This window comes from Pseudorasbora parva, chromosome 4 (genome assembly GCF_024679245.1).
Source record: "Pseudorasbora parva isolate DD20220531a chromosome 4, ASM2467924v1, whole genome shotgun sequence".
Taxonomy (NCBI): Eukaryota; Metazoa; Chordata; class Actinopteri; order Cypriniformes; family Gobionidae; genus Pseudorasbora; species Pseudorasbora parva.
In genome coordinates, this window is record NC_090175.1 from 5,213,300 (window position 1) to 5,235,925 (window position 22,626).

A 22,626-nucleotide genomic window follows, 5' to 3' on the forward strand; every position below is an offset into this window, starting at 1 on the left:
AGTCCTGGTGGCCGTTAAGAGTTGCTATGGCTAAAGTTATTACATTCAGCTGCTGGAGAAAACAGCGTTGACATTTTTGATGCGACAGACAAACTGCATGTCACAAAATGATTGCGATTGAAAGTCATCACATGTAAACACCAGATCGGTTTAGACAACGTTCAGTAAACAGTCCACTAAATCTTTCAATCGGTACAAAAAATGTCATCATTCTTTGTTACATTACTGTCCTTCACTGACTTGGAGGAGCAGTCGCGCATAGTCCTACATCACCGGACTAATCTGCCTAATCTTCACGGAACTTTATCGCGGTGGAAACGCAGACAGTTGCAGGTCTGCGGGGAGAAAAGTTCCTGTAAAAAAATGTCCTGGTACAAATTGTTCCTGGTAATTTTGGTGGCAACGGGGCTTTAGACAGTTCTGAACTCATGCAGTGTGAACATGACTTTTAATTTTCAAGTATTTTATTGATGTATGTGTGCTTTAAACAAATAACTAGAGCTTATTTCTATTTGGGGTTGTTTTTTGTTCATTCTCAAAATGGATGGTGTTCAATTTACACTGTAAAGAAAGAGGAAGATAAAGTCACTGCTACATTAGTTGAAGCACACACTAGTAAATGCGCATGTGCAGCTACAGTCAAGATACAGTGGGTTTATGTGTAGTTGAGCTAGTGTCGTCATCTGTATGCCCATGAATAGTATGACCTAATGCAATGAGGCATGAGGTTTTGTACAAGAATATTTAACAGAGACCAAAACAATGAGATTTAAAAGTAAAAAATTAAAATAAAATAATAATAATAATAACCCTCTGATCGTTCTGCTCATGATTCACGGTGAGTCAATGCAACACTTTAGAAACACTCAAGAGGAAGCAGATACTGCATTTTTATACACATGCTGCTGCTAAATGTTCTTGATGAATTCTGTGTTTCAGGGGTTTCTAGTGCTGGTTGGAATGTGAGTTACAGTCCTTTACACATCTGTGCAGTAAAGGACTCAACAGTGATAATGAGATGCTCTTATACATACCCTACTGGACATCAGATCATGAAAGCGTTCTGGACAAAAGTCTATAAAAAGGGTGTAGAGCCTCCAGATCTGTCTGAGGACCCTGAATACAGTCAGAGGCTTCAGTATCTGGGAGATAAACAGCAGAACTGCACCGTCAGACTGAGTCATGTGACACTGAAGGATTCACACAAGTACTATTTCAGATTCATCACTGATAAAGACAAAGCAATGGGCATTACTGGACTTACTCTTACTGTAACAGGTGACTTTGATGAGGTTTATCTCTTCTTCTGTGCATTATGTTGAATAATAATCAGTGTATGACAGCAGCACTAGATATAATGTGTGTGTTGTGTTCAGATCTTCAGGTGGAGTCTCCTGAGAGAGTGACAGAGGGAGATTCAGTCCGTCTGACATGTAAAAGCAGCTGCACTCTGACTGACAGAGCAACATTCATCTGGTCCAGAAACTCACAGCCATTAACTGAGAGAAGAGACGGAAACAATGAACTCCTGCTGCAGTCAGTCAGAAGAGAGGATGCAGGCAGATATAGCTGTGCTGTACACGGACACACTCACACATCGCCTGATGTTTATCTCAATGTCATGTGTGAGTATTGCATCATTCTTTAAATACAAGCAGTTAAATACTTTAAGTACAAATATTACGTTTATTACATATTATGTTCTAATGTGCATATTTTAAATAAGGATGCTTAATGAAGATGTTTACTACTTTGTGATTAGACCCACCCAGGAGCGTCTCAGGGTCCATCAGTCCATCTGGTGTAATAGTGGAGGGAGATTCAGTGACTCTGAGCTGCAGCAGTGATTCAAACCCTCCTGCTCTGAACTTCAGCTGGTTTAAAGGAGGAACGATTGTAGGATCTGGAAGAATCTACAGCATCTCAAACATCAGCTCTGATGACAGTGGAGAATACAAGTGCAAGTCCATCAATGAACATGGAGAGAAAAACTCTGATGCTGTGACTCTAAACATCATGTGTGAGTTTATTATAAAACATAAGATGCCGTTGAACATTTCAGCATGTTTATTATATTTCCGTAAATAATAGTAAAAAATATTTTATTATCTGATAACACTTTATAGTACGGGTGCACTACCACACAGGTTAATTACCACAATGGTTGAAGCCATGCATTTCAACTTCCAGTTGTCTGCTTTAATTCATCATTAGCTAATGATTTATAAAGGTATCATCATGTTATGAATTTACTTGTTGAGGCACATGACTATTAACTAATTGTTAAGTAATATGTCATAATGGTTATGGCTTTTCAATTATTTTTTTTTATTAGTTTATAGTCATGTGCCTCAACAAGTAAAGACAACAATGATACCTTTGCAAATCATTGGCTAATGATTAATTAAAACAGACAAATGAAATGCATGGCTTAAACCATCGTGGGAATTATCATATGAATGTACATTATTAGTTAATATATAGTTTTAAACACAGGTAGCTCAATTAAATGAACTAGAAGCCGAAGTATAAAAGGTTACATTTTATTAATTACACACAATCCTTCTCCATTGATACTATTTAAATAACCTGGGTTAACACAACGTTTCTCAAACAAAGAAAAAAGAAACACAGCAAAAAGAAAACAAAGCAAACTCAAAAAAAAAAAAGGAATAAGAAAGCAAATGCTGCTCACCACAAATTAAGATTGAGTTCAAATATCAAAATCAATAATACATCTAGTGCTCAAGTAAAGTAAAATAAAGTTGTGTTACTCAATTTACATAAAAGAAACCATGACAATTATAACACTCAAAAATAACTCAAACTGTAATCATAAACTGGATGGGAGAAAAAACACCAATCAAAAAAAAAAAAAAAAAAAAAAACGTAACAACAAAATTAATACACGTTTTTTTTTTATAAATAAATAAACACCCCAAAACAAAATAATGCAAATTGATCAAATAAATCTCAAATATATTAGTGGGAAAAGAAAACAGTGGCTGCTAGACCAACAGGGAAGATTTAAGACCTCCTTAAAAATATGCTATGGTTCACTTTGTTGACTGAGACACAACAGTCTCACTGAAGCCAGAATTGGGTTGTAACGCAGTCGATTCTGTATGAACCTCTCTGCACGCTGTTACTCAAGTGTATATACGCATTAATGTTCATTAGGTATCTGAAGCCAACGCAGTGTTGCCCGCGCACAGCTCGTTCAGATCAACAGGTCATCAGCACGGAATAATCCTAAAACAACACATTGATGTGCATTTAATACCAACGTTTCTTCTATTAGATTCAACTCCTATGCATATAAATGACACATCTACTCACATTGAATTGTCTAAAGCATCAGAATATACACACACAATCATTATGTAGCTGAAGCCAAGGCAGTGTTGCACGCACAGCGCTTTCAGATCAACAGATCATCAGCACGGGAATAATCCTAAAACAACACGTTGGTGTGCATTTAATACTAATGTGTCTCCTATTAGATTTTACTCCTATGGATAAAATTACACATTTACTCACACCAAGTTATCAAGGGCAGCAGTCAAACAAGCAGTTTCTCCAAAGCACCAGTACCGGAGGGAAAAACCATGCACACACTTGTTCGAAGGAAGAGTGAGAACAAACGTAGCTTTGCAATGACCGCGATACTTTAAACTCACTGGCGTCATCTTACCCATCTTAAGTCCAAGGTCTAAAAAGAACATATAGTGAACTTACTGAGGCTGAATTTGGGGGAACTTAACCATCCGGGGATCGTACCGGTCTTGGAAGATTAAATGGATTTGAATGCTGGCCAGCCCTTATTCTAACTGACCGGCGTAAATATAGTTCTAATGGTTCTTGCCCAGATTCCTGTTTGAACTGATCAAAGGCACCAGGAACTGGCTCTGGTACATCAAATACCTGTTCTATTGGACACTAGGAATCTGGGGGATCAGTGACTTGTTTAGTTGGACACCGGTCCAACTCCTGTCCACCCAAATTTTCCTTAGCAGCTGCCGGGCCTTCCTCCTGGGGTACATGAAAAACCAAAGTCTCCTCCTCCGACATTTCCTCCTCCTCAGTCGATTGCCTCTGATGACCATACTCTAGCAGGAGCCCTGTTGGAGGGGGACAATTTGCCTCAACTTCGCATTTATCTGAGGGTACACACACCCATCAGGAAGCTCTTGCAAATTTGAGTGGTCAACATTCTTTACGTGCCCCTATGAGTCTCGTTGCCTTATTTTATAGACGGTGCCTACCCCATCTAAACACTCTCCCACCTCATACAACTTGGAGTTCCACACGTCTAAAATCTAATGCCGACCTGGAAAATGATTCTTACACAGAACCTAAGTCCCAACTGGCAAGATAGTCACAGACACTGGATGGTGGCATGCTTGCTGAGCTCCTGCCACCTCCAAATGCTCCCTAGCCTATACGTAGAGTCCAGATGGTCCCGATGACTCACCACCCAATCTTGGGCAGTCACGGGCAAACTCTCTTCATCCTTCCCTAAAAGGGCAAAGGAAGCTTTGGCTTCTGGCCAAACATATGTTCGTGCGGAGAGTATCCAGTAGATTGATGGGAAGCAGTATTATAAGCAAAAAGTAACTGTGGTAAAGCTTGATGCCATGCCATTTTCTTTTGAATGGACAAAGTGCGCAATAGATTGTGCAATGTACGATTAAATATTTCGCACTGCCCATTTCCCTGATGGTATGCTGTGGTTCTACTCGTCTGAACCCCATACAGTTGGCACAATTGCTTTAGCAATTCCCCTTCAACATTTTGCCACTGATCTGAATGTTCTGAATGTTTTGGTACCCCATAAACGTAGAACCACTTCTCTGTCAGGATGCGGGCCACCAAACTAGCCTTTTGATCTCGCATTGGGTAGGCTTGGGTAAACTTAGAAAACATGTTAGCAACCACAACAACACTCTCACATCCATTACAGGCCCACTCTAAAAGTGTAAAATCAATAGCGAGAACTTCCAAAGGTCTTGAAGCAATCAAATGCCCCATAGTTGTCCAAACTTTAGGGTGTAAGGCCTTGCCAACCACACAGCAATTCACATTTAATACACCATTTTTTAATGGAGACAAGAACCTTCAGGTCGATCGCTGCAGGTCAATCTCGGGGACGGATGCGTCAGAGGACGCGTTCCTGCATTAACATTCTGACCGGTAGCCTGAGACGGGACGTTTCAAGAACCGCAGATCCAAGATCGGCCGTAACCCGCCACTTTTCTTGGGTACAATGAAGTACGGGCTGAAAAAGCCGGTCCTTATAACGGCTGGAGGGACCGGCTCGGTCGCGTCCTTCGCCAGTAGGACTGCGGTCCCCACCTGAAGCACCGGGGCGACCATTCTCAACACAGGTGAAGAGAGCGCCCCTGGGCTTTGGGGGACGCCGGGTGAACTGAATCGCACAGCCGAGTCTGATGGTGCGAAAGAGCTCGCAGGACAGGCTGGGGAGCTAGCCAGGCTCCCAGCGACTGTCCCGGCGGGACCAACGGCACCACAGACGTACCCACAGCGGGGCAGCATGGCGGCATGCAGGGACCCGACCCGGACGGCGCGAGGGCGGCCCGTGGCGGGGTCTGCGTGCGAGTGGCAACACCTACCTGTTTCCGCTGAGGGGGCGCGGAACAGAGGGGAGGCTGCGTGGGGGCGTCCCACGCGCCCCCTGCTGGTGATTGATGTGGCAGGACAGATTTTATAGTCACAGGAAAGCCCCCCAGCCCTCCTCTGGGGGGGAGGAAGTGGTGCTGCTGCCGCTTCCTGTCGAGCAGGATCCTCCACCTCTGGGTGGCCCGTCTCAGGGTCTCTTACGATGGTGCTTGCCACCTGGCTTGGCAGCGGCCTGAACGGGCTGGACCTCCTTCCCGCGCCCGGCTCCACGTCCATGCCCAGGTGGAGGCTGCTGCTGGGCGGCGGGAGCGGGGGCATCGGCGGGTGGACGCCCTCGGCGACGAGCAGGCGGAGGTGCTGCCGCTGGCGGTGGGGTGGAGGCAGCAGCGGACCGCCGGGGCAGGATGTGCCGGATGGCCTCCGTCTGCTTCTGGGCGGCCGAGAACTGCTGGGCAAAGCTCTCGACCACATCGCCGAACAACCCAGCCAACGAAATAGGGCAGTCCAGGCAACGGGACTTATCAGTCTCCTTCATGTCGGCCAGGTTGAGCCAGAGATGCCACTCCTGGACCACCAAAGTGGACATCGCCTGGCCAATAGTACGGAAGGGTGGTTTTCGTCACCCGTAGGGCGAGGTCCGTCACCAACCGGAGCGCCCGGAGGAGCTCTGGGCCAGGACTACCCCCGTGCAGGTCCATGAGTGCCTGTGCTTGATGCACCTGAAGCAACGCCATGGCATGCAGGGCTGACGTGGCCTGGCCACAGGACCTATAGGCCTTCGCGGTCAGAACGGAAGAGAACCTACAAGCCCCGGATGGGAGCTTTGGGTTCTCGCGCCAGGCGGACGTCGGACACCGTTGCATCGCGACCGCCCGCTCCACAGTCAGGAGACCTTTCATACCCCCTGGCCTGCCCGCCGTCAAGGGTAGTGAGGGGGAGGAGCCACTAGGTCGCCCACGTTCTATAGTATGATGCAAAACGCAAGATTGAGCGCAAGTCTGTAAGGTTACTGGGTCACTTCCAGTTGGCTAGAGCACTACTTTTCTCTGGGTTGGTAAACACCCCATGGAAGGAAATAATGTGCCCAAGATACTTATCCTCTTTTTGGAAAAAAATGGCATTTTTAGAACTTCAACTTCAAATCAAGTCCTCCTCACTTTTACTAAACACAGAGCTAAAGCGGATCAAAAGCCACCTGGCCTGTTGGGACTGTGCAGTGGTCAATGAAGGCCATGACGCCTCAAAATCCAATGCTGGCCTCCTGCCTGCCTCCATAACCTGATTACTACTCACAAACCCCTGGCTATCCACACTCTCCAATTCAGTGTCCAGGGCCAACTGCAAATTGACCAGATACAGCCGACCTAGAAAGGTTCTTGGCCAAAGCCATTTATCTTTCTCTCCCAGATTTACTACAGGTACATAAACTACACCCTGCTCTACAGGTAAGAGACACTTTGAAATAAGGATATTTGCAGGTTGGAGCCCCACCACAGGTAGGAAGGTATACTATGTTTGAAGGCTGCTAATGGGCTGAACATTGGCTTATTGTGGCTACTTGGAGCTGGAAGTTGAGGTTATGGGTCGAATGCTCCCTAAAATGGAGGTACTAATTATAAGAGTTCCACTAGATCCTCTTTCACAGCAACAAAAGCTTGCGGTCCCAGGTTTTTTGGAAATTAATATTTTGAACTGTTGTTATCAAGACCTCTTTGGTCAACATGAAGAGGGTTTATTTTCCTCTCTTTCAGATATGCAAGCCTGACTGAAGCTGACTTGTGCTGTCATGGATGTCATGCTTGCTATGGTTATTATTACCTACCACTTAAACACTGAATTGAAGTATCATAGATTCTGTAAAATGGTAAGCAATAAACTATAGGCTACTATAATGACGCTGGCTTGTAAACGTGAGAATCGCAATCATTTGGCGTTTGAAAAAAAATAAAACCCATGAAATGACATTCATATGACATGCTTAACATACTGTATGCCACTGTACCAGGGATGAAGACATTTCACCACCAACGCAAGCAGAACACCTGCATGTGAACAGTGTTCAGGGCAACGGTTAGTGATGCGCGGGTCTTGTTTTTTCCAACCCGCGGGTCCCGCTTTTATGAAATTATTTGGCCCACCCCGCACCACTGTATATATTTTTACAACCCGCCCGAATCTGCGACCATTAAATAGACATACGCGGTCCGCGGGTTATGAGACAACCCGCTCATCACTAGTTCAGGGCTATCATGGTTGTCATGTCAACAAATGCACATGCGCATCCCCTGATGCAGGATGACAGAGTTTATGACAGTAGTAGAGGACAATATTTTTTCCCAACTGTAGAGGGACCCTGAGGGCAAAAGTTACCTAGTGCTTATTACTCGAACTGTAATCATAAACTGGATAAAAAACCACATGGGAGAAAACAAATCAATCGAACACAAATAAAACCAAAAATAACTAAACCTTTCATGAAACAAACCAACGGGGGGGGGGGGGGGGGGGGGGGGGGGGGGTACTCTGGGTTCGGGCAAATTTTCCGAGCCCGGAGCCCTCCCCGGACAGCACGCCAAATACGCATAATCTTTACTCTATTTAATTGATGTAAGTGTGAACTCGTGAAAATATATTAGTTGGAAAAGAAAACAGTGGCTGCTAGACCAATTTTTATTACACAAAAAAACACATTATACACTGATAAACTTCTCACATACCTCCTTAACAAAATGCTGTGTTTCACTTTGTTCACACGACAGACATGACAGTCTCACTGAAGGCAGAAGTGGGTTGTAACACAGTCGATTCTGAATGAACCTCAGTGCACGCTGTTAATCTCAACTCATTGTATGCATTAACGATCATTAGGTAGCTGAAGCCAACCCTGGGGAGAGTGAGAACAAACGTAGCTTCACAATGACAGCAAGACTTGAAACTCACTGGCGTCATCACGTCACCTGCCCCCTTAAAGGCATGGCGTACTCATTCCGGTTACAAGCGCATTAGTTAAGCATGAATTAATGCATATTAGTGAACCTGTATTGTAAAGGGTTAGCTATGTCACAATAAATTTGATGATTGTTATTAGACCCACCCAGGAGCGTCTCAGTGTCCATCAGTCCATCTGGTGTAATAGTGGAGGGAGATTCAGTGACTCTGAGCTGCAGAAGTGATTCAAACCCTCCTGCTCTGAGCTTCAGCTGGTTTAAAGGAGGAACGATTGTAGGATCTGGAAGAATCTACAGCATCTCAAACATCAGCTCTGATGACAGTGGAGAATACAAGTGCAAGTCCATCAATGAACATGGACAGAAATACTCTGATGCTGTGACTTTAAACGTCATGTGTAAGTTTGTGATGTTTCAGTAACTGTGGTGACCATCAAATGAATAGATTTACAATCACAAAACATTAAAATATACTTTTATTTGTCATTTTCAGACTCACCCAAGAATGTCTCAGTGTCCATCAGTCCATCTGGTGTAATAGTGGAGGGAGATTCAGTGACTCTGAGCTGCAGCAGTGATTCAAACCCTCCTGCTCTGAACTTCAGCTGGTTTAAAGGAGGAACGATTGTAGGATCTGGAAGAACCTACAGCATCTTAAACATCAGCTCTGATGACAGTGGAGAATACAAGTGCAAGTCCATCAATGAACATGGAGTTAAATACTCTGATGCTGTGACTTTAAACATTATGTGTGAGTTTTATTAATCATATTATTATGTAAGTTCCATGTGTAATGGCGATCCATGCCATGTTCTTCACCACTTCCATAAGCTTTGTCACAAAGGAATTGACATGTGAATCCAAACTTACTTTACTTATACACAATTATTAATGCTGTTTTGACTCTAACACCATGTTTGAGCTAATGATGGTGCAGTAACTCTTAACAACAACCAAAAAAATAGCAATAGCAATCACAAAACATAAATATACTGTTTCTTTAATCTGTTTTAGACCCACCCAGGAGCGTCTCAGTGTCCATCAGTCCATCTGGTGTAATAGTGGAGGGAGATTCAGTGACTCTGAGCTGCATCAGTGATTCAAACCCTCCTGCTCTGAACTTCAGCTGGTTTAAGGAGAATGAAGCCTCAGCTGTTGGATCTGGACAGAGTTTCAGTGCACTACAGAGTGGACGCTTCTACTGTCAGGCTCACAATCAACATGGATCTCAGAGATCAGATGCTGTAACTTTGACTGTTAAAGGTAGAGCCGATCATATATTTACTTTACTCTTTATAAAGTGATGTAAATAAATCTGTTCAGATGATGTATTCTTTTGTCTCATATGCAGGACATCCAGTGATATTATACGTATCCGTTGGAGTGGTTTGTGGAGCTGCAGTGATCATTACGATGTTACTGATTTGGTAAGGTGTGTGTGTGTGTGTGTGTGTGTGTGTGTGTGTGTGTGTGTGTGTGTGTGTGTGTGTGTGTGTGTGTGTTTGTCTGTGTGTGTGTGTGTGTGTTAATGAGTGACTGTGAATTCAGTGAGATGATGAACATTGCCAAAGCAACATTTCCAGTTCCCTTTCGAAAGGGAATTCAAGCTGCGTCAGCTTGACGCTACGGGGAACGCCTCCAGCGTGACCGGTGTCTGAGCTACTATCAAATCACAGCAATCCTATTGACCGGTGACAGCCTATAATGTCATCAAGGTGCGACCAGGAAGTATATAAGGGCGCCTTGCAAACATGACACCAGCTTCTTCAGGGACTGTTTTTGTCTAAATGCTTCAAGTCAAAGGTTATCCAAGTTAATTTATTTTCTGCCTGGGATTAAGAGCATGCACAATCAAGCACTTGTGCAGTCATTTGTTTGATTGTGTGTAATGTGAGCAAGGTTTTCAATCCGAGATCGCTCCATTCTCGTCTAGCGCTCTTCCTGAGGGAAGAGCGTTTTTGCATCTGAGAGTAGTGATGTGGTCCCCGCTCACGCTGAGGCTGAGCGCGGATGTGCCTCACAGTCCCTCGGATGGGGTCGCCAATCGCCGCGAGAGGATGTTTCCCTCCGGCGATCTAGCGACTGACGAGATTAATCACGAATGCTCTTAGGGATGGCTGGTGAGAAGGGAAATTCATTTCTCGGCCATCCTGACCGTGTATGCTGAGCCGATGGCTGTTATGAGCGCGCTGCATGCAGGCTGCGGCCGTCATGTGGGCACATTAAAGGAGAGATCGCTAGTTTAAACGGAACCTTCGATTTCTCCCCGGCCATAAAACCATCGACTCAGTTGAGCTTTTCCATTCCTTCCTGATCTCCTGACTGAGATCGTGAGGGTATGGAAGAACCCATATTCAGTTTATTCACAGACATCAGCGGGATTCTGATGTTTAAAAGATGGGAGGATATGGGTATGTGTTCTCGCCCCGGATTGTCGTTCAGAATAATCTAGAAAGCCGGGTAGGCGGGGACACTAAGAGCTCCAACCCTGCCATCTGAGCTTCTTTCAACTATGTTTCATTTAGATGGCGGGGCATACACGGCAGCGGGTCAGCCTGGTGCTGCTTTTACGCCATGTCGGTGTTGCAAGTGTACTGGGAAGACCTGCTGAGGGATCTCAATCAGGGACAATACACTGACGCGCTGCGCAGCCGTGCGCCATATCAGCGATAGCAGGGCCTGAGGGCCAGTGTCGCAGAAGCGCGGGTGGTGGTGTCCGAGGACCCGCACACCGCTGAGATCTGGGTCCCAGGCAGGCGGGAGGTGTCACTCTACGGACCAGTGATGGGGCCTGAGGGCCAACATCGCCTCTCGTGCTCCCCACGGTTAAGGGCGAGGCGCAAAGAGGCGGACTCCCAGAGAAAAGGAATAGTATCACCACGCGGTTGGCGTGGATGAAATATCCCTCCATTAGGTGGGTGAGTTAAGATTTACATCTAATTTACTGCTCTTCTTCATTGTCTCCCCAGGCGCTTCTTTCATCCGGCCCTGAGTGGGACCGTTACAATGATACTCTAGACCCCACCTGGCTGGGCTGTGAGAAGCGCACCCTCAGGCGGTTGCGCTCTTAAGCATGCATACTGTGAGTAAAACTTATGCGTGGATATTGTCGCGTGCAGGAGGCGAGCTGGTAAGTCCCCCTTGTGAGGGAAACATTTATTCTTGATGTTGTGTGAGACTTCATGCTCCCCGCCAAGGGTTCGGGGATCACGGTATCATGGAGGACACCATAGGGCCCTGTAGTTCCCCTGTCCGGTGGCTAGAACGATTTTCTAAGATGCCATTATGTGGTATGTTTAGAGCTAGTTTTGCTAGGAGAGAATAGCCGCCGTTGTATGTACAGCTGTGCGAACAGTTTTTGCCTCCTCTCTGTGTGATGAAGCAGTAATTGAGGCAACCTCTCATTCTTGACGGAATGTGCTGTTGTTTTAGGTGAGTGTGCTCTCCTAGTCAAACAGGAAGCTCTTAGCCACCCCAGGGTAAAGTGGTTAGCGTTGCCCTTTGTGGAATTTCATAGACGGGAGGGTGAGTTCAGGCTGACGCATAAACTACAGATTTATGTCTAGCCTCGCAGGGCTTGGGAGGAGTATTATTGAGGTTTTTTCGCTTCCCCGAGCCGCGGATAATACTCTTATGCAGGCTGGCCCTCTCTGGGATGCCACATCTGTTGGCCTAGGCTTTTTCAGGATGGGGGCATTTCTTTCCGAAGAAGGAAAGTGATGATCGCCCGAGGCCCTCTGTTTGAAATATTGCAGGGCTTTTTCTTTCGCATCCCTAGTCAGCCTCGAGTTCCCTTTCGAAAGGGAATGTCCCCGGTTACAACTTTAACCTTAGTTCCCTGAGCACAGGGAACGAGACGCTGCGTCATGCCTCGGGGCCTGCCTGCGAACAGTCCCTTCAGACGAAGAAGCTGGTGTCATGTTTGCAAGGCTTCCTGGTCGCACCTTGATGACATCATAGGCTGTCGCCGGTCAATACGATTGCTGTGATTTGATAGTAGCTCAGACACCGGTCACGCTGGAGGCGTTACCCATAGCGTCAAGCTGACGCAGTGTCTCGTTCCCTGTTCTCAGGGAACGTCTCGGTTACGTATGTAACCCTCGTTCCCTGAGGAGGGAACGGAGACATAACGTCAGTGACTGACGAATGGGGGTTTCGCCTAGAAGCCAATCATCTTCGAGATCTTAGAAAGCGCCCAATGGCAGTGCCAATGCCATGGGCATGCGAAATTTGCATGCGTAACTCCGCCTACCCACCTGGGTATATAAGGAAGTAGCTGGCATGAATCGCATTATGTTACCTGCTGAGGAGCCAAGACTGAACTCTCGGCCGTTCCAGCGGTACAGCGGAAGTGGCAGCGGGACGTTACGTCTCCGTTCCCTCCTCAGGGAACGAGGGTTACATACGTAACCGAGACGTTCCCTTTCGTTCAGTCACTCCGACGTAACGTCAGTGACTGACGAATGGGGGTCCCAATACGATAACGCCACTCGGCTGTCTTCCAGTGCCCTGCGCAAGCGTGAGAACCCTGATGCAAGTAGAACGGTCAAAGGCCTCTACTTAACGCAGGAATACCAAGGTACACTGGGAGGCATATTCCAGGAGGAGATATGCACCAAGATGCCTACCCGTAGGGAGGACTTAGGGATACACGTATGACCCCGGGGGGCTGCATACGGAAGATCACTTGGGTACCAGCCGAAGGTGGATTTTTAAACCCAGGTGGCAAGGTTGCCAAGGGAATACACCCGCTCAGGGAGGCTTACGGTGGAAATACACATGTGGGGGTCGCCGGAGGGGAACCATGCACATGGGGCACCTGGCCGGACACGAGTGTCTGGGCTAAGGGCAGACTTACTGGCGTCGGCGTCGTCAGTGCTGGAGGAGCTCAGGGCTCTCGGGGAACTCACCTGAGAAGAATATCGCACGTATCCAGTCCGTGGAGTGGAATGGCGAGCAAGCGAAGACACCTGAGCCAATCCATTACCGGCCACTTGTAGAGGCGAGTACATAGTCGGATACAGGCTCCACTCGGAGGTTATAAAACCTGGCGAATGTGTTTGGTGTCGCCAAGCCTGCAGCTCTGCAGATGTCTGTCAGCGGAGCGCCATGTGCTAAAGCCCAAGAGGAGGCCACACTCCGGGTGGAATGGGCCCTGACCCCAAGGGGACATGGGCGTCCCTGCTGCTGGTAAGCCAAAACAATGGTGTCCACTATCCAGTGAGACAGCCTTTGCTTTGAGAGAGCCTTCCCTTTCAGCTTCCCACCATAACAGACAAAGAGCTGGTCTGAGGTCCTGAAGCACTGCGTCCTGTCTACGTAAGCGCGAAGGGCGCGTACTGGACAGAGCAATGCCAAGGCTGGGTCTGCCTCCTCCAAAGGCAGCGCTTGCAGGTTCACCACCTGGTCTCTGAACGGAGTGGTGGGAACCTTGGGCACATATCCAGGCCGGGGTCTCAGGATCACGTGAGAGTCGGCCGGCCCGAATTCCAGGCACGCTTCGTCAACCGAAAATGTCCCCTACCCTTCAGGTCCCCTACCCTCTTGATGGAGGCCAGTGCGGTCAGGAGCGCTGTCTTCATAGACAAGAACTTAACATCTACTGACCGCAAAGGCTCAAATGGGGCCCTCTGCAGAGCACTTAGAACTACTGAGAGGTCCCAAGAGGGTACGAGAGGAGCACGAGGAGGATGTAGTCTCCTCGCACCCCTCAGGAACCTGATGACCAGGTCGTGCTTACTTACCGTTTTCCCGTCCAGGAGGTCATGGTAGGCGGCGATAGCGGCCACATAAACCTTCAGGGTGGATGGAGACAGCCTTCGATCCAACCCTTCCTGGAGGAAAGAGAGCACAGACCCGATCGGGCATTTCCAGGGGTCTTCTTGGCGAGAAGAGCACCAATTGACAAAGAGGTTCCACTTCAACGCATAGGCCTGTCTCGAGGACTCGGCCCGAGCGGAAGTGATAGTAGCCACCACCGGAGGTGGTAGGGTACTCAAACCTGCCGCGTCCCGTCCAGGAGCCACACGTGGAGGCTCCAAAGATCGGGACGCGGGTGCCACAGGGTGCCCCATCTCTGAGAGAGTAGGTCCTGTCTCAGAGGGATTGGCCAGGGAGGGGCTGTCGCAAGGAGCACTAGTTCTGGGAACCAGGTCCGGCCGTGCCAGTACGGGGCGACCAAGATGACCTGCTCCTTGTCCTCCCTGACCTTGCACAGAAACGTGCCAGAAGGCTCACTGGGGGAACGCATACTTGCGTAGGCCCCGCGGCCAGCTGTGCGCCAGTGCATCCGTGCCGAGCGTGCTCTCGGTCAGGGAATAGTACAGGCTGCAGTGGGACGAGTCGTGGGAGGCAAACAGATCTACCTGTGCGTCCCCGAACTGATACCAAATCAGCTGGACCGACTGGGGATGGAGTCTCCACTCCCCAGGGATTGGCTGAACCCGTGAGAGCTCGTCGGCTGCACGGTTCAGGATCCCCGGGATATGGACAGCACGAAGGGACCTCAGGCGCTTCTGACTCCATAAAACGAGATGGCGGGCGAGTTGAGACATGCGGCGGGAGCGTAGACCGCCCTGGTGGTTGATGTACGCTACTACGGCCGTGTTGTCCGATCTGACTAGTACGTGTTGACCCTTCAGCAACGCTCGAAAGCGGTGCAGGGCGAACCGTACTGCCAGCAACTCGAGGCAATTGATATGCAGGCGGCTCTGGCTCTCTGACCAAGAACCGGCGGCTGCATGTCTATTGCACATGGCACCCCAATCCGTGGTGGACGCATCTGTTGATACAACAACATGCCGGGAAACTCGTTCTAAGGGCACTCCTGCCCGTAGAAAGCTGAGGTTCGACCACTGGGTGAGTGTCTGTCTGCAGGCCTGAGTCACTGGGACCCGGAGCGTGCCAGACTGCCATGCCCATCTCGGGACTCGATCGCGAAGCCAGTGCTGAAGCGGTCTCATATGAAGCAATCCGAGCGGCGTCACCGCGGCTGCAGATGCCATATGCCCCAGGAGCCTCTGAAATAGTTTCAGTGGAACCGCACTCTTGCTCTCTATCTGCCTGAGGCAAGTCAGCAGCGACTGCGCGCGCAAGCCGGTAAGCTGTGCGCACATGGTGACCGAGTCGATCTCCATACCGAGAAAAGAGATCCTCTGCACGGGGCAGAGTTAGCTCTTCTCCCAGTTGACCCGAAGGCCCAAACGAGCTAAGTGGTGGAGAACCAGGTCTCTGTGTTCGCCCACCCGGTCCCGAGAGTGGCCCAGTATGAGCCAGTCGTCGAGATAGTTCAGGATGCCAACCCCTTGCTGCCTGAGTGGCGCAAGGGCTGCCTCGACAATCTTCGTGAAGACGCGAGGGGACAGAGCTGGCCCGAATGGTAGTACGGCATACTGATATGCCCGCCCCTCGAACGCAAACCGCAGGAACGGTCTGTGTCGCGGAAGGATGGACACATGGAAGTACGCGTCCTTCAGGTCGATCGCTGCAAACCAATCGCATGGACGAACGCATTCGAAAAAGGCGTTTCGCAGTCAACATCCTGAACGGAAGCCTGTACAGGGATCGGTTCAGGACGCGAAGGTCCAGGATCGGTCGTAACCCACCGGATTTCTTCGGTACAATGAAGTAGGGGCTGTAGAAGCCGGACTTCATCTCGGCTGGAGGGACGAGCTCGACCGCACCCTTCGCCAGTAGGGTCGCGATCTCCGCACACATGACTGGGGCATTGGTACCCCCCAACGGTGTACCGGACACCCCGGAAGCGGGGAGGAGCTCGCGCGAACTGAATTGCGTAGCCGAGCCGGATGGTCCGTGCGACCCAGCGGGACAGTCCCGGCAGCTGTAGCCACGCTCCCAGGGAGTGTACCAACGGGGTCATGCGGAGCACCGGCGTACCCTCGGTGGGGCAGCGAGGCAGCGTTACCGGCCCGGACTCGGGTGGCGTAGCGGCCCGGTGTCGGGGTGGCGGTAACAGCTGCGCCCTGACAGAGGAGACCAGGGAAGGACTCGCGTTCCACTGGGGTCTGCTCTGAGAGGGGGCTGGCGACAGAGAGGGACGAGAGCGGCGTGGCCCGGGGGCGGCGCACACTGCCGTCACCGGTCTCTGGGTGCTCAGGGACGGGTTAATCAGTTCTTCCTTGCAAAGGTTGCTGCTGACCCGTGGGCCAGCAGCTGGACAAAGGATTCTCCCCCGGCCCTCCACCGGGGGAAGGGACGGACCTGCCACCGTCCCATGAAAGAACTGTCCATCCCAGAGCTGTCCGCGTCCGGAGCGCCGCTGGCCTTATTTTCAGCAGGCTGCGGGGCTGGCGCGGACTGGGACGGCTTCCTGCAGCGCGCCCTGTGGCGTGGCCAGGGTGAAGGCTGCTGCTGTGGCCACGCGGGAGGGGGTCGCAGGAAGTCGCCCTGGCGGCGAGGAGGCTGAGGCAACTGTGCCGGCGGCGCTTAGGTGCAGCAGCGGGCCGCCGGGGCAGATGGCCTCAGTCTGCCTCTGGGGACAGCCAAGAACTGTTGGGCGCAGTCCCTGACTGTGCTGCCGATAAGGCCGGCCTGGGATATGGGCGAGCTGAGGAGGCAGGCTCACTCAGCCATCCCACATCGACCAAGTAAGGCCAGTTGTCTTTCCCGGACCACAGCTGTGGACATCTCCTGACCCAGGGGGCGTGTGGTCACCTATGCCGCGCTGGGCGGGATCGGTGGCGGCACGCCTTTCTCGAGGCAGTGTTACCGGCCCGGACTCGGGTGGCATAGCGGCCCGGTGTCGAGGCACTGGTAACGACTGCGCCCTGACAGAGGAGACCAGGGAAGGACTCGCGTTCCCCTAGGGTCTGCTCTGCGAGGGGGCTCGTAAGCCCTGGATCAGCTCTGTCCTCGTGCATACGCACCAGCAGGCTTGGGAGGGCGCTTAGGATAGCCTCACCCCGTCAAGTCAAAGCACTCAGTGGACACTGTAGTGCGCAACAGAGCACCTGACTGAGGGGGAGGGACCCCAGTGTACCCTTAGGCCGCGACCCCTCGAGAGCAGAGAAGGCGGAGGAGGCCACCAAACGGTCGCGGGAAGACCCGGAGATCTCCCGGACCGCGTGCACTCCTCATGCATCTCGGGAGCGAAATGGCATTGGGGGCGGGGCCCGCAGCTGTCGGGTGCCACCTCCAAAAACCAATCGCCCAACCGCGAGCACTCGTGACAGGGTGGAGATTCACACCAGCCCGAGGCTTGCGGCTGCCCGAGATAACATGGCTGTCAACTCTAGGTCAGATTCTACAGTGCTACCACACCCGGAGGCGGAGCATAGCCGAATCGTCATCCCCAAAGGACTCTAGCCCACCTTGAGATGCGGCAATCGACCTCTCGCCGCTATCTGGAGTATGAACGAAACGAACGGGGCGTCAGCAGACGGTCCCGCTGCTTCAGTCCAACACTCACTGGAAGCAATGTGCAAGAGGGCGGGAGTGGCCCGAGGAATGATCGTCGGGGTTCTTAATACCACAGCACCGCCCTCAGGTCACCCTGGCCACCAGCCAAAGTACCACCTCTCTCGGAGATGGTAGATCGGGGTGTGGCAGAGGGGACTCTCTCTCTTTACAGAGATCATTGAGTCTCGACCACAACATCGCGATGGTCATGTTCCCACAGAGGGAACACAGCACATCCACAAACACTGTCCGAACGTGCTGGGCCCAAACACGTCGAGCAGTGAATGCGTCCCAAAGACAGCAACAGATATCGACCGCACCCGGAAGTGCGCGGGCAACCCGTCTTGAAAAAGACGTGCCACACGCAAGCTCTTTTTGTGAGAGGAAGCTCTGCAGAGTGCCGAAGCGCCCAGGGAAAACACACACAGCTGTTGCAGATCACTGCACAGATCAGCAGGCAGGCAATGTGAGATCGCTGGAACGCGCCGTTACACCAACACCCTGGAGAACCGCTCGTCTCGAAGACTGAAGAGAGGACTTCAGAATTCAGGCTTGCCGGAGTGAAGAGATGCTCTTGGCTCCGAAGCAGAAACATAATGCGATTCATGCCAGCTACTTCCTTATATACCCAGGTGGGTAGGCGGAGTTACGCATGCAAATTTCGCATGCCCATGGCATTGGCACTGCCATTGGGCGCTTTCTAAGATCTCGAAGATGATTGGCTTCTAGGCGAAACCCCCATTCGTCAGTCACTGACGTTACGTCGGAGTGACTGAACGAAAGGGAACTAAGGTTACTGTCGTAACCGGGGACGTTTTCCATCCTTTTGATCTTTCCACACTGACAGCTACTCAGTTAGTTATTGAATGAGGAAATCTGAAGCTCATGTCATTACTGCAGTAAACCCTAAAGATACACCAGATTTCATCACATTCACATGGGCCAATCCTATAGAAAAATCTATTTACTCATAACTGTGTATTAAACAGCAAATAAGTTTTGATTGGTTGTGATTGTGTCAAATCATTGTCTTTAAAGGGGAAGCAGGTGGATGAAAAAAAGAAATGACACGCAGGAGACTCAGGTGAGAAAAATTGTTTACTGATCAGGTAAATTAATTGGTAATGTTTTGGTTACGGATGTAACCCTCATTCCCTGAAGGAGGGAACAGAGACTTTACGTCGATGACTGATGTAATGAGAATCTCACTACAGAGACCAATCTACTTCAAGTGTAACTAATCGAGCCAATACACATTGGCATGCAATATTTGCATCTGCTGCCCCTCCCTTCAGCTACGGTATATAATTTGCAGCAAGTGCAGCGCATGGTGTTCCCCCAAATTTGCACAATCAAGCCCATGCTTCCCTTCATCAGAGGAATGTGCCAGGGAGGAGCTGTTGCGAGGAGTGAGAGTTCTGGGAACTTGGTCTGGTTAGGCCAGAAATTCACAACAAACAAGTCCTGCTCCTCATCCTCCCTGACTGTTAGTCTGTGATAGAGGGCTCACTGGGGGAAATGCATATTTGTGCAGGCCCCAGGGTGTGTGCTAGTGTAGTGTCCGCCTGTGAATGGAGTCTCCACTCACCTGGGTGTACAGGCTGTTGTGAGAGCTTGGACGCTTGGGTACCCCCAAAATGTGAATGGCATGAAGCGACCTCAGATGCATCTGACTTCATAGTGGGAGATGGCAGGTTATTTGTGACATGCAACGAGAGCGCAGACCACCTTGCTGATTAATGTACACAATGCTGTTCGGACCAATTATGTCTTTGTTTTTAGAGGTTGTGCAGAGCAAGACATACTGCTAGCAACTGGAGGCAGCTGATGTGTCAGCTGGTAGCTCGAAGGTACACATTGAGCATTGGAAGGTCTGTCCGGGGTTATCCCAGCGGATAAACTCTTGCTGAGATCTTTGAATCTCCCAGAGTGTCAAGCAGACCCACGGCTCTGCTTTTACACGCAAGCGGTGGCTGGTCAACAGCAGAGGGGCTTCGTCATCTCGGCATGTTTAAACATGTGAGACTGATTGTGGCCGTCAGATGAGGACAGGAATAATTGCATTGAAAAATGCATTGGTGTGATAACATCTTTAAAAAGATGCATTTTAGGAAAATTAGCCCGTTTAATGTACCAAAGCACGCAGGGGAATGGCCACACTATGGCAGGGATGAGTGCAGCAGTGAGTGCATCACACCAATACCGATCAAAGAGGCTTCTTCCCTGAAGAACTGGCTCGTGGAAAACACTCTAGTAAATTGTAGAGCAGAAACAGTTGAATCCCTCGGCTCCTCAACGTAAAGGAACTACAAATAGCTCATTGGCTCATTTAGTTACACTCAAAGTAGATTGGTCTCTCTAGTGAGATTCCCATTACGTTAGTCGTTGAACTAAAATATTAAAAAGTCTGAAAATAGTTGTGACTTTATCTAGTGAGTTGTTTATAGATATTATTTATATTCTGTCCATTCTGTTTTACTTTAATGGCAAAGATGGTTCAACCCATACCTCATCATGACAGACGACAAGCGTGTGATGTTGAATTGGATGAACCTGTGTATGAGAATTTTACAGTAAGTGTTTTAACTGAGGATTTCCTACAATTTTACCCAAAAGGAATGAAACGCTCCTCGATATCAGTTAGACAATAACACAATCCTGTTTTTTTCTTTTTTCCCTAGGCTGCTAAACCCAGTTTTGATGATTATAAACCTGAACTGGACTCGTCTGTGTATGAAAATCTTCAAGTAAGAATGCTCTATTATCCTTTTCTCATGACTCATACTTTTATTGACATATTTCATTATTAATGTTTTTTTCTTTCTTTCTTTATTTCTTTCTTTCTGTCTTAATCAAGATGAGGCTGTAGTGTTTTGAACAAAGGAAATTATGCAGCCCTTATGCATCTCTTTGTGGGCGGAGCCCTGGGTGATTGACAGGAGTGCCATGATGATGTGTGACTGTAATTCGGGGATCATTTTATAGAAATATGGGTGAAAATGGAAGTAAATGGTAAATAAATTGATGTAAAATTGTGTAATCAATAAAGTGCTTTTCTTTATGCTTTTTTTAATAATGCATGACACTTATTTAGATTAATAATGTTTTATCAGTATTGTTCATTTTTCAAATTAAAGGTATAAAAATAAGGCTTTAGATCTGGGGTGAGCAATTCCAGTCCTGGAGGGCCACTGTCCTGCAGAGTTTAGCTCCAACCCTAATCAAACACAACTACAGCTGGGCATACATTGTACGATTTCTATGTGATTTCAGCAAAGCCTACTCACACTGTACGAGTAGATCGCATGCGATTTAAAGCCAAAGCTCACGATTGATGTGCTCTCACTGTGCGGTCCGACCATCGAGCCCGACTTGTCTGCTCACACTGTACGGGTGAAATATGCACAATAAAAAAAAACCCGTGCCTTGTTACGACAATAGACCATGCTGTATTATAGAGAGATAGCCTATCAAATGCATCAGCTATTGATATCAAGAGGATTTAGAATTTATGTAAAAAATTATAATTATTATTATTAGAGTAGCCTAGGCCTGCTTTTATTAAATGGATATTACATTAATTTGCCAACCTCCCCAAAAATGTCATAATGCATTATCGACACACTGCATAATAAAATAATAGATAGATTACTTTTCACTATTTAAAAACATTTGGCCTGATTAAACAAGGAATTATAGGTCTATAATTAAATGATTATCAGTCTATAATGTCAAAACACTGCAATAATGTCAGTTCCAATGAAAAGTAAGAGCAGATTTATCTAAAAACAACTTGTTTAACACGAAATGGGCCTACTTCTCTTCTTGTTCTATTGTGAGATTGTATTCTTACAATATGGACCAAAAGAGAAATATTAAGAAAATAAATTAAGACAGTTATAGGCTACGTTAGCATCATGTCGAATTAGATTCATCTCTCGTTGTCTGAGAGTATGTGCCGAATTTGCTTGTCAGATTTTTCTTTCACTTTCTGTATAATTGACTGGGTTTGAGACTGCGTTTGAACATTGCGTGATAATTTCTAACACACCAGAAATTCATCTGACCATCCGATTCCGATTCTTGATTGTGAGAGGTTTGTCGCCTCTCGTTTCCCCCTGTACACTGCATGAACACTTCACAATAAACGACGTACGATAAACCTGAAAATCGGCGCGGCCCAAAAAAGAGTTTCACGAGTCAGAATTCGGCTTGAAATCGGAAGAAAATTGCACAGTGTATGCCCAGCTTTAACCACCTGAACCAATGTTTTCAGGATTACTAGAAGGCTACAGGCAGGTGAGTTTGATGAGGGGTGGAGCTAAACTCTACAGGACAGTGGCCCTTTAGGACTAGAAATACCAACCCCTGATGTAGATGTACAATTCCACTATTTTCTATCACTCAATATATCTATCTAAAAGGAACATTTCAATTAGGGATGCACCGATACCACTATTTTTCAAACCAAGTAAAAGTACTTACATTTGGGTAATTGCCGATACAGAGTACCGATACAAGTACTTAATTATATCATGTACCACATCATTATCATATTTTCTGAAAACTGTATCTGCAGCAAAACAAAATAATACAATTTTACCTATGCATTGGTTTTCTC

At 48.4% G+C, this 22,626-nt stretch overlaps 1 protein-coding gene across 1 annotated transcript; it reads left to right on the plus strand.

Annotated features, from left to right (window-relative positions):
- Window positions 1–804: 804 nt before the first annotated feature.
- Window positions 805–21,305, plus strand: LOC137073737 (B-cell receptor CD22-like; the record flags this gene model as incomplete). Its single annotated transcript, XM_067442444.1, has 12 exons — window positions 805–838; window positions 940–1,278; window positions 1,377–1,625; window positions 1,763–2,020; window positions 8,729–8,986; window positions 9,082–9,339; window positions 9,603–9,851; window positions 9,940–10,015; window positions 19,044–19,089; window positions 20,498–20,578; window positions 20,687–20,752; window positions 21,279–21,305. Coding segments are annotated over 12 exons (1,941 nt in total), but the record flags the coding sequence as incomplete, so codon positions are not given.
- Window positions 21,306–22,626: the final 1,321 nt, after the last annotated feature.